This window comes from Canis lupus, chromosome 9, assembly GCF_011100685.1.
Source record: "Canis lupus familiaris isolate Mischka breed German Shepherd chromosome 9, alternate assembly UU_Cfam_GSD_1.0, whole genome shotgun sequence".
Taxonomy (NCBI): domain Eukaryota; kingdom Metazoa; phylum Chordata; class Mammalia; order Carnivora; family Canidae; genus Canis; species Canis lupus.
Window position 1 is genome coordinate 43,048,002 of NC_049230.1, and position 15,327 is coordinate 43,063,328.

General features: G+C 47.2%; 1 protein-coding gene across 2 annotated transcripts in view; it reads right to left on the reverse strand.

Moving 5' to 3' along the window:
* PHF12 (PHD finger protein 12) overlaps positions 1-15,327 on the reverse strand; it is a 41,974-nt gene that overhangs the window by 1,726 nt on the left and 24,921 nt on the right. For both annotated transcript variants that reach the window (XM_038548291.1, XM_038548292.1), the window contains 10 exons: positions 14,606-14,999; positions 12,933-13,053; positions 11,540-11,672; positions 9,094-9,258; positions 5,876-6,034; positions 4,480-5,275; positions 3,116-3,241; positions 2,308-2,451; positions 1,262-1,360; positions 437-519 (listed from right to left, as the gene is read on the reverse strand). In XM_038548291.1, coding sequence (XP_038404219.1) covers positions 437-519; positions 1,262-1,360; positions 2,308-2,451; positions 3,116-3,241; positions 4,480-5,275; positions 5,876-6,034; positions 9,094-9,258; positions 11,540-11,672; positions 12,933-13,053; positions 14,606-14,999 — 2,220 coding nt within the window. The remainder of the gene's footprint in view (positions 1-436; positions 520-1,261; positions 1,361-2,307; positions 2,452-3,115; positions 3,242-4,479; positions 5,276-5,875; positions 6,035-9,093; positions 9,259-11,539; positions 11,673-12,932; positions 13,054-14,605; positions 15,000-15,327) is intronic.

Here is a 15,327-nt window from a genome sequence, read left to right on the forward strand (position 1 = left end):
TGTTTCTTTAGAATAGGGCTCAAGATTCACCTCCTCAGGGAAGCCTCCCTTCCCAGTGCCCCACAACCCCCGCTCTACCACTGCTCCTTTATTCTGTGCCTCCTTGGCACGGGCTCCTGCTGAAATGCTATCCACTGGCACAGAGGGTTTGGCCTCCTCCTGTGCTGGTCCCCTGGCCCTGCTTTCGGGTGGGCTCCCCCTGCTGAGCCTGTGACCAACCTTAGGAGAAATGGCAATCCTCCTCCTAGGGAGCAGGATAGCCATGGTAAGATGCCCTTTCACGCCAAGACTCTTCTCCTCCAGGAATGACAGGGAGGGAAGAAGAGAAGACCTCCCCCTCCTTGCTCCCCTCACCCAGGGCATGGAACAAAACCCTACTGCCTAGGAGAGGCCTCAGGTTGGGAGAACTCCCTCCCACCCCATTCCCAGCCCTCACCTCATCATAGAATATGCAGGCGTGTTTCCCGGACACGTAGTTACAGTGACCATAGTTTGTAAGGCACACGTCCATGTCAGCTCCTGCAAGTGGCAGGAGTAGAGGCAAAGGCAGGCAGAGAACAGACTGTAAGGTGTGTGTGTAGGGGGAAGGTGGGTGGCAGGGAGTGAGCTTTGGGGCAGGCACTGATAAGACCTCAGGAGAAAGCTAGCTCAGGGCCTCTTCCTTGTATTTTTGAATAAAACTGGTTTCTTTTCAATCCCCTTCTAAAGAACAGCTGTCCCTGCCAGCTGATCTCATTTAGAACACATGGCTGCTGCCCAGAAGGGAAGAGTGAGTGCCTGAGGATGGTGGGTTATTTACCTGAGGGAACAACACAGGGTGTAGGGTTTATAGATCTGACTGTTGGAGAGAAAGGGGATTTGTAGGCCGAGGGCTAATCTGACAGGCCCTGTGTACAGGATACAGGACTGAGTAAGGGTTAGGTATGTGTGAGCCCTATCACTCTTTCAAAGACCTCCAGGACAATGTATGTGCCCTCTGCTTGAGTTTTTCTTGCGTGTTTAAAATGCCTCCCTGAGCAGCAGTCAGAGCTGACTCCTCTCTCTTGAGGTCATGCTGGGCCTAAAGCAAAAGGGCTCGAGCCAAAGAAGACAAGTAGCTGGTAATCTCCTTTCTTAGTCCCTCTTGCTTGAATATCTGCTGGGTTAAACCAGTCAGCCCTGGAGAGGGTTTCCCTCACCCATTTTTCTGGCCTCTGTGGGGAAGGGGGGGGTGTTAGTATTTAGGGCTGAACAGATTCATTGCCTCTTCTAGTTGGCTCACCTGTTCCAATGTAGAGGGTTCGATAGCACATGTTCACAGCTCCTCCCAGCCCCAAGAGAGGGTAGAACACAGCTCGGGCCTGTACTTCCTTTCTTTGTACTACAAGACAAACACAGGGACGGCATCATTCAGAAACTCAGGACCTGAGACCCAAACAGAAACCAAAAGAGCCTAGACCTTTGGCTTGTGGCCTAGAGAAAATAATCCCACTAGATGAGAGTCATCTTGCCAAACTCACCTTGGACCCTGGGCTGCTTCAGGGTGATGCTCTCTTCCCCCACCCAGAGCATTTGTCAACACAGGGTAAGAGGGACCATCTTTGAAGATGGTCACAGAACTCAAGTGTGAAATGTTCTGATGTTGTGGGTCAGAGGTGGGGCCTGAGCACTGCGTTTCCAACAAGTTCTTAGGTGATGCTGATGCTACTGGTCTGGGGACCACACAATTTCAGTCAGTAAGGCTCATTAAAGGTTAATGCTCTAAGGAATATCCTAAGCACTTAAACTCTTGGGAAGAATTTCTAGGAGGCCAGCCCAACTGTTATTTTTTTTCTTTTCTTTTTTAAGTAGGCTCCATGCTCAACATGGGGCTCAACCTCATGACCCTGAGATCAAGAGCTGTATGCTTTACTGACTGAGCCAGCCAGGTGCCCCTAGCCCAGCTGTTATTTTGCTTCTCACCATAAAGGGAGCTTAAAAAATTCCCTTTTGGGAAACCTTTGTAACCCATATATTTGAAAGCAGTTCAGCAGAAAGCATACCACATATACCCAAAAGCACTTATAGATGCTATGTGTGTCTCAGGGTGGATGAGCATGAAAGAAAGTTATAGCTCAGACTTCCCTGAGTCTGACGTGAAAGCTGTGGTTGCCTTTTTGTTCCTGTTTTCTGGGGAAAGAAACCATGGTGCTTTATTAAGCCCGTTAAAGGCAAACAAGGAGCACTGAGGTACTGAAAACTGAGATTCCTCATGGAGGGGAAATAGCTGCTCACATACAGAAAAGATATCTGATGGTATGCTGTGGTGGCAGGTGTGTGCATGCGCACCTTCTGTGTGGTGCCCTCCAGAAGCCAGCGGATGTGCCCCGACACTGCCCGGTGAAACTTGGACCCGGGAGGGGAAAAGCTGATGTATTCTCTGCAAGGCCAGAAACTTGATCAGCTTCTCGTCCAGCATATTTATCTCGATTTCTATTAACCAAAGAGAAAGATTAAAAAGCAGCTGAGGAGGAAATGGAATGTGGAAGTAGGTGAGGGTCATACAGTAAATAGTTTAGCATTTCTAGAATCTAGCCAAGTGATTTTTCTCGGACAGCGGAATACAAAGTGGCCTAAGGATCCAGAGCTGGGCATCCCACTAGCCATTTGCAGTGAGACATGGGCCCTGACGCAGCCTGTGCAGCTGCCTCTTGCAGGTGGGTAGCTTGATTTTAGGTCAAGTGGTCCTAGAAAGGCAGAGAAAGAAAAACCACTTGCCTGTTGGGCGGGGGTATGTGGGTGTGTGTGGGGTTTATGATGCTGGATGTCTGACACCGAGGCATATATTTTCTACCCACCCTCTCTTCAAAGGACAAGCTCTGCCTCCATTCTCTTTAAGTTTGGGAACAAGGCCCTCCTGGTTTTATTCTGCCTTCAGGCTCAGCTTGGCTCTGCTCTCCCCTCTCCCTTCACCTTTGATTATGTGTATATGGCCATGTAGAAGGCAGAGGTAGGAGGGGCTTTCCTTCTGAATCCACCTCCCCAGCCCTCGGAGATGAGGCAGCCCTTCTGTTCCTTTCTGAAATGAGCTTGATGCTGTGCGGGGACAGCACCTTCACACAGCAGCTGGTGGCAGAGCAGCAGCTCACTCACTCACCTCCATTAACATCCATAAATGCTCGAAGTGAGTTGGTGAGGTCCACCATGGCAGTAGAGTTGGCTGGGAAAGAGGGTACGGTTAAAGCGCTTCCTATGGATAACGTGCCGGGGCTGACCTTGCCATCTGGGGACGGAGCAGGAAGACTGTTACTTACGTCGCCTGAGGGGAAACCCACCGGTCCAATCCCCCACTGCTGAGACAGGTCTGGATTTCGGACCCAAGGTGATGTTCCCTTCTTGATTCTCACCCCATAGGCTCTGGAACTCCTAGAGCTAAAAATGTGTGGTGAGGAAGGGCAGATGGAACGACAATGCACCCGGGCACGCAGGAGTCTCCAGAGCACTGAGAACCAGTGCAATCAACTGCTCTGGGGAATGCGGTGGGGCAGCTTTGTTCTTTAGGCCATGACTACCTCCCTGCTGCCTCCATTCACTCAAATAAGTGGTATCTGCCCCTTCAATTCCTGCCTCCTTAAGTTCGACTCACAGGGTGCAAAATCTATCCAGGTTGGTATTAAGAGGTTAACAGGGACAGGAAAAGAGCCTGAGGGTAGGGGCCATCCTGGGACCAGGGGCCCCCATGCAGAGAAGTCACAGTCACCTGGTTACCGAGACTCCCAGCTGACTAGGAGGCCAGCTTCAGTTCAGACAGGAGAGACCACAGGGGGTTCCAGCAGCATCTGAAACCTGGTTCAGATGCTGGGGTCAGCAATCTCGAGGTCCGGAGTGCTGACTGGGGACAGCTGAGAGTCCCCTGTATCAATACAGGGGGCTGCCTTTCTGGACGTGGCCCAAGGGTGAGCTTTTGGGACAGACCAACCTCTGTGGGCATGCCACTCTACAGCTATTCTGAAAGGCAGTGTTGCTTTCTACCCCTGCTTTTCCTGATGCAGAAGCTCCTTCAAATGAGCGGGCTCTGAGAATCTAGATCAGGTGTGATCTAGTCCTCTGGTGTGGATCCTGAAACACAGAGGCCATCACCTAGCACCTCAGGCTGGTCCCAGTGGCTCCAGAGAGCAGCTGCCTTCCTCTAAGGTGATGGAACAAAAACACAAAGAAGACTAAGTCTGAAAGGTGTGGGAAGTTGGAATCAAGAAACCCAGCCATAGTTCCAATCCTGCCACTGACTCAGTGGGCCACCTAGAGGAAATCACTTAAACTTTCAGAGCCTAAGCAAACCCACCAATAAAACGGGGACAAGTTAACGTGTTTCTCTTCTATCACATAAATGTGGGGAGGGCAAGTAATAGAGTGATCAAACTCCTCTGAAATATGCACAAGAATGTAAGTGTCTTTTGAAGTTTAACTGCCAGGAAGAGCATGAAAGGACTCCAAATTACCCCAAGGCTGAGCAGCACTCACCTGATGATGGCGCTGGTGAGCAGAATCGTTGGTTGGCTCCTGTGGCCAAGATACCATCTCCTGCTGCTTGGGGGGGAGTGAGCACCCGGGTGGCATTTGGGGGTGAGCCCAGTGGCCTTGAATCTGTCAACGGAGGTCCTATCTGTGATTGGACAGTCTTTCTTTGCAAAGTGCTGGTGTTCTCGATGCTGGCACAAGAGCTGGGAATGGAAGGGGGCAGGCTTGGGACAGGAACCAAACTCCTCTGGGGGCAAGAGCTGGGGCCAGTGGCATTCTCTGTCTTCACAATGATGCCGACGGTGTGGTTCTGAAGCCCCCCAGCCGCTGGTGGCGTGAGGGGCCGGGGCCAGCCTTGCCGGTGGGAGAGGCCTGGTAAGGGGGTGTTGGCGCCTGGGAGTCGCCGGGGGTCCGTGGAATCAGTGGGGCTGCTGTAGAGGTGTGGGCCATTGGCTTTCACCTCTGTGCTCACTGGCCCGTTGGCAGTCCCGCAGGGGGCTTTCTTGGATTTTTCCACACAAGAACTGCAGTTGATGTCCTCTAGGGCTGGGGGCTGGTGGGGTGGAGAGCAGCTCAGGGAATTCTGGGTGCTAATCCCTGAGGGGCAGGACAAGGGGCAGTGGGAAGGTGTAGGTGCCTTGTCAGCTGTTTGCAGGGAGGTGGTGATTGAGCTGTCAGTCACAATAACAGGCTTAATATCAGCCTTCTCTGTCTGTTCAGAGTCCCAATGCGAAGGCATCTGCTTAGCAGATAAATGTTTCAATATGCTGCACTGGAGCGCAACAACACTACAGAGCCACTGCAATGGAAGGAGAGGAGAGGAGAGGAGGGTGAGAGGCCTGGGAGGCGCTGGTCCTTTCTGCCCCAGTGGCCAGGGCTACCACATGGCTGATAAGCACTGTTTCCAAGGTCCCGTTGCAAATGCCCAGAAAAGGTGTGCTTGACTTCTGACAGGATTCCACCTCCAGTCCCAAGCAAGACTTGTTGGTACACTCAGCAGGCAACACCCTGGTCAGCAGAGCTTGGGGTTCTCAGTCTGGCTCTGCCTCTAAGGTTCATATTGTGAACCAATATTCAGCAAGTACCCTAAGCAACTGCTATATGCTCAGCATTACCACCTAACCTCTCTATGAGTCTACTCATCTCTTTCTACAAGACAGATATGCCAGTCTCACAGCACATGGGGGGACCCATGGAGAGAAGCAGACTGGTTGACTCTGTAACTTCTTTTACTTCAGAGTATCGGCCAGAAGTTCTCTCTGGAATATTCAACTCTCAGGGGGTGAGGGTGTGGGGGTGGGGCTGCAGAAGATGGGGATGGGAACAGCACTGAGACTACTTCAGTTGAGGTGAGATGGAAGGAGACTGGCTTTGGAATCCCGGCCCTACCTTCACTCACCTCTTGCTGCTCTGCCTGGGTGGCTAAGTGCTCAGAGTTCAAAAGGTGCGTCTGTGATTCCTCAGGGATCCCATTGCAGATCAGCTCCCCATCCCGAATGGCCGCAGGTGCAATGAGAGGGGGTGGAAACTGGTACTGAGATTTGATGGCATCGGGAACCTGGTTAGGACAGAAAGAAGGAGGAAGGAGAGGGGAGATAGCGCCAACACGCCCAGGTGATTCTGCCCTGGCCACATTCTTCCATTTGTGGTGCTGATGCCCATGGGACCGTCATGCACTCTGGGGTCCACTAGGACAAGCAGGCTCAGTGGGCTGCAACTGCCCTGTGCCTCAGACACACACACATTAGCCTGAGAAGGAAGAGAGCTAGAAACAGCAGGCAGGCGCCCTGCCCATACCCTGCTTCTTTATCAAGGTCTAAGGCCCGTAGAAGACAAAAACCACTGCTTTAGCCTAAGAAGTGTAAGACAGACACTAGACACAGTTTCAGAGTGGGACTCTAGGCTCTTACTGCTCAGCGGCAAGTTTGGGAGTTGAGTGAGCAGGATCCGAGAAGTAAAAAGTTAAAGGAGGTCACATTCACAGTGGAAATGCTCAGCATGAGGCCTGGCCGGTGATAAGCACTCTATCAATGTCTGTTTTCTTCACCCATTCATTCATGACTGATGAAACAACTGAAGAACTCTTTGTAGTACAAAGACAAAAGGCACATTCGGAATCCTAACCATGTAAGAATGAAAGAGCCACACAAGCAAAGAGTCATTCATACATTCAGCCAACATTTACTGAGCATCTCCTGAGTCTGGGTACTGTACCAAGCCCTAGAGATCCAGAGATGAATAAAAGCTCTGCCCTCAAGGAGCGCACAGTCTAGCTGGGGAAATAAACACAGAAACATTACAAAGCAGTGTAAGGGGACCTAGTATAGCGGCGTGGCTAAGGAGCTACTAAAAACATTAGAGGAGAGTGCTCATGTCTGTCTTGGGAAGACAGAACTCTGGATTAGGGAAGATGTCGCAGGAAAACAATATCTGAGTTGAGCCATGGAAGTTGAGAACTTCCAGGCAGATAAAGGGTAACTGAAGGTAAGGGAGCAGCATATAAGGCACAGAGAGGTGGAAGCACTTGGTGGATCTGGAAAACATGTGGAGAACAGCTTTGGTGACCAAGTCCTTATTGAGGATAAAAGAAGAAGAACTGAAAATGGTTTCCAGAATTTTGGTTTGAGGGAGCTGGATGGCAATCATGATCATTTACTGAAACAGGAAATACAAGAGGAAGAGGAGATTTGGAGGCAGAACACCTTTGGTCTTGGGCAAGTGGAGACTGAGGTGTCTCTGGGATGGGCAGGCACACAGCAGTCTGGATATGAGGAGAAAGGCAAGGCATACGGAATTGAGAGTCAGCACCATTGGTGGTGGCCAGTTCCATGGTTTTATCCAAGGTCACCTAGGAATGGGAGGGGGAGGAATGGAATGGTAGGCAAATCTGAGGTTGCCCCCTGGCGAAGAGTGAAGGGGTAGTAGGAAGAGGAATCCCCAACAAAATACAAAGTTCTTTTTTTTTTTTTTAAATACAAAGTTCTTAAGCCAAATTTGCTGCACTGCTCTACATCAATGATAAAGATGTTCCATGACAGAGCCTGAGCAGTTCTCCATCACTGCCCTGTGCTGCTATAGTCCTCAATTCATTTTCAAATTGTCTAAGTAAAAAATGTGTTTCAGGCAATTCATGTCCTTGGATTTTCCTCAAGACTAGGAAAACCTTTAAAAAAGAGGGGGGGGGGGATGCCTGGGTGGCTTAGTTGGTCAAGTTTTCAGCTCAGGTCATGATCTCTGATTTGGGAGATCGAGCCCTATGTTGGGCTCTGTGCTGGGCGTGGAGCCTGCTTAAAATTCTCTCTCTCTCCCTTTCTCTGCCCCCCACTTGTCTTATTTTTTTTTAAATTTATTTATTAATGAGAGACACACAGAGAGAGAGGGAGGCAGAGACACAGGCAGAGGGAGAAGCAGGCTCCATGCAGGGAACCCGACGTGGGACTCAATCCCAGGTCTCCAGGATCATGCCCTGGGCTGAAGGCTGCGCTAAACTGTTAAGCCACCAGGGCTGCCCCCCCACTTGTCTTAAAGAAAGGAAGGAAGGTAGGTAGGGGGAGGGGGGGCTCTAAAGCAACAGGATTTTATCAGAGCCTCCTGGACTGTTCACTTCAGCCACCAGGCTCTCTTCCAAATCTACATGGGGAATTATACAGTTTAGGTTATTTTCAAATCTGTTTCACTAAGGTATAAGGCATGCCACCTCTGTAATACCCCCAACTGGAAACACCTTGATTTGATTTTGGAAACTGGTGTTTGCATTTAAGTATAAATATTTACACAGTTAAGAGATTATTTTACAATTTCCAACAGTTAGCATTTTGCTGGTGCTGACATCCACTGGAAGTGATGGGAGTGGAGTGAGTGATTTAGAGCGCGGCTGCCACCAAGTGGCCATATTTGAGAATTGCTGGTCTCCAAAGACAGCACTGCCTGTGGGATTACTTCAGAAGAGAAAAAAATCAAGCATGTTGTAATATTAGTGTTGGGCTCTCTCAGTCAAATGAATAAGGGAACTGATTGGTTTATGAAGACAGCCTCAATACCTCTAAACGTTTTTCAAACAAAGGAATTTTTTCTGTCTATCTCTGTGGACACACTTTAGCAACTGTCAAATGCATGTTAGATATTATTACAGCAAGGCCACAATTTGGAGTATTCATGATATATTCCTAGCAGCCTGGAAAACAGATTTAACTCTCCTTTAGTCATTCTCCTCTTAAGTTCCTCAGCTGGGATAGCTCCTCACTTTCCACATGGTCCTCTGCTTCATCACTATCACCTTCACCCCACTAGGCAGTTCTGGGAAAGGGGCCATCTCCCAGGAACAGATAGCATGAGCGCCAGGCCCGGGGTGGTAATAGAGCACATCTGTTTGATGGAAGGGGCTAAAGAGCACTTATCTTCAGGAGAACCGGTGACTTGTAGAGTTTGTGGTTTGGCCTTCATAATTCTGAACTCCATCCTCAAGTATGAAAACACATTCACTACTTGTTGAGATACCACAGACAAATCTCAGGGCTTCAGTCTTCCTGTCTCTAAATTTGGGCCCATGATCCTCTGTCTATCCCATGAACACAATCAGAGCACACATCATCCTGCTTGAACCAGGTTGGGACTCACCTTCAAGCTTCTTCTTTTGACTGACTGGAGCACACGGCGGTTAGGAGGGTGCTTCTTATGGATTCGGTTCAGGAAGTCCACTTTGACCACATGCTGCGAAATGGTGTCCTGGAAACGGTCAAACACCTGGCACCGATTGCTCAGTGTCATATTCTTCTGGTTCAGCTAGGAAAAAAGCAGACACCCTCTTGCAATGAACCTCAAAAGGCATCCCCTCCCAACTACCTCTATTCTCTAGGTTCAAAATATAGAAGCACTGGGCCAAATAGGTTCTTTCTGTCAGGGGCTGATATGTCAAAACACTTCTGTCAGATGGCCAGGGAACATGGATAAGATGTTCTCCCCCAGCCCTGTCTGGTCTAGCAGGGGTAAACTGGTCTCTTCTATCCTCTGGAGAAGCTTGAGGGGGATAGGAAATCGCAAATTAGCTAAGAAATGCCCTTTAAATTCAGCCTCTGACAGTTCACACCACCTTTTGCAGTGTACCCTGATGGAGCATAGGTTTCAGAGGAGATGTGGGCCTTGGCCCCTGAGACCCAGACTCTTTCTAGAAGGGATTTTTTTCCCCAAAGGAAGCAGGACAGTTTCCTAAATAGGAGCTTGGCTGATAACAGGGATCAGCAACAGAATCCTGTGTGTCCCTGCCCTACTCCTCTTCCAACATACCAGGGAATATTAGTGAGCCCATCTGGATATATCACAGTCCTGCTCTAGAGGAGGTGGAAAGCCTGGACTGCTCTTGAGGCAAAAGGGAGGGAAAGAAAGAATTTTATGCAGGAGCATATGGAAGGCATATGAACACTATGCCACTTTCCCTCTTCTACGTCTGCAGAGTCCATTAAACTTTATTTTTTTTTAATTATGGGAGGGAGGGGAAAGGAGAGGGCAGAGGGAGAAGCAGATGCCCCGCTGGAGGAGGGAGCCTGTTGCGGGTGCTCGATCCCAGGACCCTGGGATCATGACCTGAGCCGGAGGCAGACACTTAACCGAATGAGCCATCCAGGGGCCCTATAGTCCACTACACTTTAATTCAAAAGAAAAGATCTCCACAGCAGGTTCCTAATTAGTAAAGTAGGAAAAACCTCTACGCAGCTAATAAAAAAATTGCCTAATTAATTTTTCATCTGTTGGAAAGCTGCCCTTTAAGATTTGTATTTGGGCACACAGCTTATGGTTGTTTTTCTCTGGTTCAGCAGGGGACAAAATGAAACACTCATAACTGAGCCTCAGAGAGAAGCTTCCTCCTAGATAAACCTTTCTGAGCAGTGTCAGCCAAATGAAGAGGCAAAGCAACATTTTTGCCCAAGTGTGCAAGTCTGTAACTGAGGTCCTTTGGTACAATGTGAGGAGTACACTGTCATGCTAAGGGTCAAAAGACAATCCATCCATGGTTATTATCATCTGATAGACAATTTCTTAAGCAATAATCTTTTAAAAACATTTTTTTAAAAAGACTTTTATTTATTTGTTCATGAGGGACACACACAGAGAAGAGAGGCAGAGACACAGGCAGAGAGAGAAGCAGGCTCCATGCAGGGAGCCCGTTGTGGGACTTAATCCCAGGTCTCCAGGATCACGCCCGGGGCCAAAGGCAGGCGCTAAACTGCTGAGCCACCCAGGGATCCCCAACAATAATCTTTTTAATCTAGAAAGGCTACTCTTAGGAGGGAGCTGCTCTTCTGAAGCCCTCACCCATTCAACCTTGTAAATGACTGTTCTTAGCGTCTAGCATAAAAGGGACTAAGCTTAAGCCTCTTTTGGAGATAGCAAACTACAATTCTGTTTGAGCCCCTGGTAGCATCTGGAAAATGCACCCAAGACTCCCGAGAGAGAAGATAAAAGGACCCTCACACCATTCATTCATTCAACAACTTACTCACTGAATATCTATTATGTACCATGACAAGGTGGGTGTCAAAAACTAAAGAGACAGGAAAGGGCCTCAGGTGTTGCAATAACTGTCTGTCTGGAACACTGTTATCATGCCAATTCATCAACTCTCCCAAGTTACTGGAAGTTGACTGCCTGTGATAATTCCTGAGATATGAGGATAGATGTTTTAGAGTTTCTTAGTTTGTTCCCTCTAAAAATAAGAGTCAGGAAAATACGGAAGCAACTACCACGAGAGCATTTATTCCCATAAGTTGGATCTAACATACCCCTCTTTTAGAGCTGTAACGTCAGCTGCTTAATTCACTGTGGAAGAAATTATGCATAAACAACCAAGTCTGCCTGAACAGATAAACTGAGGCATTGTGGGTAAAGGGAAAACACACAGCTGAAGCATGTCAAAAGAATCAGAACTGAGTAGGATGGTCTGCAGAATCCAGCATCTGAGAGATTATAGTGAACTCTGGTACAGAGCTGACCCTAGTATGCTTTTTCCTGAATCAGTCCATGCCCCAGCTGTGCTCAGAGAAAACTGAAGGGGTGACGCTGTACTTACCACCACATGTTCGATGTGATTTGGACACATCCATCTGCCCAGGGGCATGGCAGTGAGCGGTGGCTCGAGGCAGTCCATGTGGAACAGGAGGGGGCAATAGTCACACTGGATGAGAGGGGCCACGCGGCAGCTCCTGCAAAAAATGGTTGTAGGCCATTTCTGTGGCAAAACGGGAAAATTCAAACCAGTTCTGCTCTGTGGAACAGCCTTTCCTCCCTAATCCTTACAACATTCTCTCAGAGCCTCCCCTCTAGTGATCAGTTACACTCATGGTTTAGGAAGACAGATGAGGTTGGGGGCTACCACCAGGCTCTCCATTATTCTCTCTTTTAAGAGGAATGTGTCTTGTGGGGAAGTGAATGTTTATTTGGAGTAGAGCTAAAGTGGCTGTCAGAGCAGGAATGATCAATGCTCAGTACCCACAAGGGGAAGATAGCCAACTCTGTTCTGATCTTTCTACTCCTGAAAAGAAAGTAACTACCTCATTAAAAAAAAAAAAAAAAAGAAAAAAAAATCTCCAGCAGTGTTTCTAGAGTCTTATACTATATAGCAAGAAAGGACTTCTCTTCTACATGAAGCACTCAGCAAAAATGACACAGAGAGAGAGAGCTGTGCCAGGAAAGGATTCTGTAATGTGTTTGTGTGTATACAAGTTTAAGGGAGGAGCTTCAGCAAACACCAGATATGACTTGTAACTATGATACTCCTTGGGTCCCTGAGATGCACTGGAACCTTAGTCTGGGCCTGGCTCAGAATTCTGCTGTTCTACTATCCAGTTCCCTACAGCTTTTGTTGTGGAACATTTCCTTTTTTTCTTTGGCACATTTCTTTTTGATAGCTATTTTCTCCTGCTATCCTGCCCTTCTAAGTCACCCAGGCCGCTAAGTCCAGCTTCAGTAATTGAAGCAGCTGGTTCCTGTCACTGAGGAGATCCTATTTGAAGGAAACCAGTGTCTCAGGAAAGCTACAACTGGGGCAGCCTGGAGGCTTTTGGAAGTCATCCAGTCTGATGCATATTAGCTACCATGGATACTTATACTACTTTTAAACTCATCTCTGGTGACTTAAAAAATTATTTGCCTTTTCCAGGGCCCTGTGTTTCTGCTGGCCAGACTTCCTCCTCCTAGCTAGTCTAAATATCTCCCACTTCTGTTTAAGACCAACTCCTCTCATCCAAGCCTCTATAAACACAGTCTAAGGTACTTTAGGGACTTTGTTGTTAAGATAGTCAAGATTCTGGTCAATTGACCACTCAGTCTCTGTACTCATGCCATCAGGATATGGGTTGTCCACATTTAACATACAGGTTTTGGAAGAGGTGACAGAAGAGAGAAAAAACATCAACATCATTTGATGACTACAGAGAAGAGCCCTCAGGATGGAAGAAAAATACCTGTTGCATGTGAAGCAGACTTTGACTGGTAAGGGAACAAGACCATTGTGATCTAACTCATGCTGTGTCTTCTTAACATTTTTCCCTGTGGTTTCCTCCTTTCTTCTCCTCTTGCTAGAACCTAGAAGAGAAATTGATGGTGCTGAGCTTTCTTGGATGTAGAGTTCCTAGTCTGGGATATGGAAACAACAGTAAGTGAAAGAACAGATCTCAGTAAAAGCATGTGCCATGGCCTAGACATGGGTCTCTGAGACCCCCTGGGCTGATTTCAAAGGGAAAAAGGAATAGGAAGGTAGGAAAAGGAACACTGAGACAGAAATCAGAACTATGGTCAGAAGTCATCTGCTCTGGGGCAGAAACACATCTTTATGTTTTGCAAATATAAAGCAGTCAGAAGCTTAGGTTGTTAGATATTGGCAACCTAAGGAATAAAGTGCCTACATCAAATGGTCAACAAAGATGGTTCTGCGGAGGTGGCAGAGGAAAAAGGCTATTTGCCTTTACTGCATTTTTACAGAAATCAGAAAGGCTTTGATTCCATATGCATCCTGCTGACTGACCAAGATTCTTAAGACTGCCAATTTCACTTTCTCTGGGAAAAAGAAAATAATGTCTAGAAGCTTTGTGGTATCAAGAAGACAGGACTTAGCAAACAAAAAAAGGTACGATAGGCAATTTGGTAACATCTTACCAAACTATAAATGCATAGTTATAACTGAGTTATTCTAACATTAGAATTTACCCTACAGGGCAGCGCCGGTGGCTCAGTGGTTTAACGCCGCCTTCAGCCCAGGGTGTGATCCTGGAGACCCAGGATCGAGTCCCACATCAGGCTCCCTGCATGGAGCCTGCTTCTCCCTCTGCCTGTGTCTCTGCTTCTCTCTCTCCTCTCTGTGTATTCTCATGAATAAATAAATAAAATCTTAAAAAAAAAAACTTGAAAAAAAAAAAAGAATTTACCCTACAGATACACTCACTCACATGTACACAACGATGTATTTACAAAATTATTTGTTGAAGCACTATCTACAATAACAAGAGCAGGAACAACCTGAATGTCCACTAATAGAAAATTAGTTAAAATAAATTATAGTACATCTATATTATAGACTATTATGCAACCGCTAAGAAAAACTGAGGAATGTCTACATTAATATGGAAAGATCTCTAGAGCATACTGTGAAGTAAAAAAAGCAAAGTGTAGAGCAGTATATTGAGTAAACTAGTCAGACGGAAAATACTGAGCATATCTATATTTGCTTATATAGGCACAAATAAATTCTAGAAGGAAATACACAAGAACCAAACATTGGTTATCTGTGAGGGGTAGAAAGGTAGAAACCAGGCAAATAGCAGACAGATGTGGAAGGGAAATTTTTCATTTTAAGCCTTTGTATATTTTTTGGCTTTTCAACCATATGAATATATTACTTATATTAAAAAAAAAATAATACCCTGAAAAAAAAAGTAATACCCTGAAGGGCAGAATATAAAAAAACTGAATAGGCACAGTATAACCTAAAATCTTCAAAGATGTCCAGAAAGAACAAAGAACAGGAACCTGAGAATGACTATGTGTACAGTGACCACATAGGCAGCACTGCCCTCTGGCTGGACGGTAGTCTTTTGGGAAAGGTGGGGTGGAGGGGAGGGGACATAACAATTTGGCTAACCTGGTAGTGCAGTGGTACAAGTCAGTTCATTGGGCAACTGAAATTGGGTAGGGTTCCGCTCCATGGCGGCAGCAATCAGCAGCTCAAAGGGCCGCCTTAGCTGAGGCTGCACATAGTCTGGCTCTGCTGCCACTGGCTCCTCGTCCACGTCAATGATGTCCTCGTCGACGTCATTCTGCTCAGAGGTGGGGGTCTCTGTGCTGGCATTGGATGTGGGCGTGCCAGGCCGGCTGGCTCTCCTCTCCAGGATCCGGGCATGGGCAATGGCCTTGAGTTCAGTTTTGCTGGCTGATCTGTCCAACAAGTCAGTATCACTGCTGGGGGATGTAGTCCGTTTGCCAGATTTGTCCACCAGTCCATTGACGTGGCCCAGCTCCTTTTTCTGCTCTCGTTTCTGCGCAAACAAACAGATAGGCCCATCAAATAAAGTACGACAAGACAGAAAGAGATGAATACTATACAGTCCTGCTAAACCACTAGCCAAAATTATGAAATTCTCTAACATGTCACAGACTCATCCACCTGGGGACTTGGAACACCAGCCTGTTCAAGATGCAAAACTATAGCTGAACTAAACTAAAGCTGGCAAACTATAGCAGGATGGGATCAAAAAACAGTAGGGGAAGTTAAAAATACTTATACACACTTATCATACATCTTTTACTCTAAGTCATCATATGATACACACTATCTCCATACAAAGTACAGAGATTAATGGATAA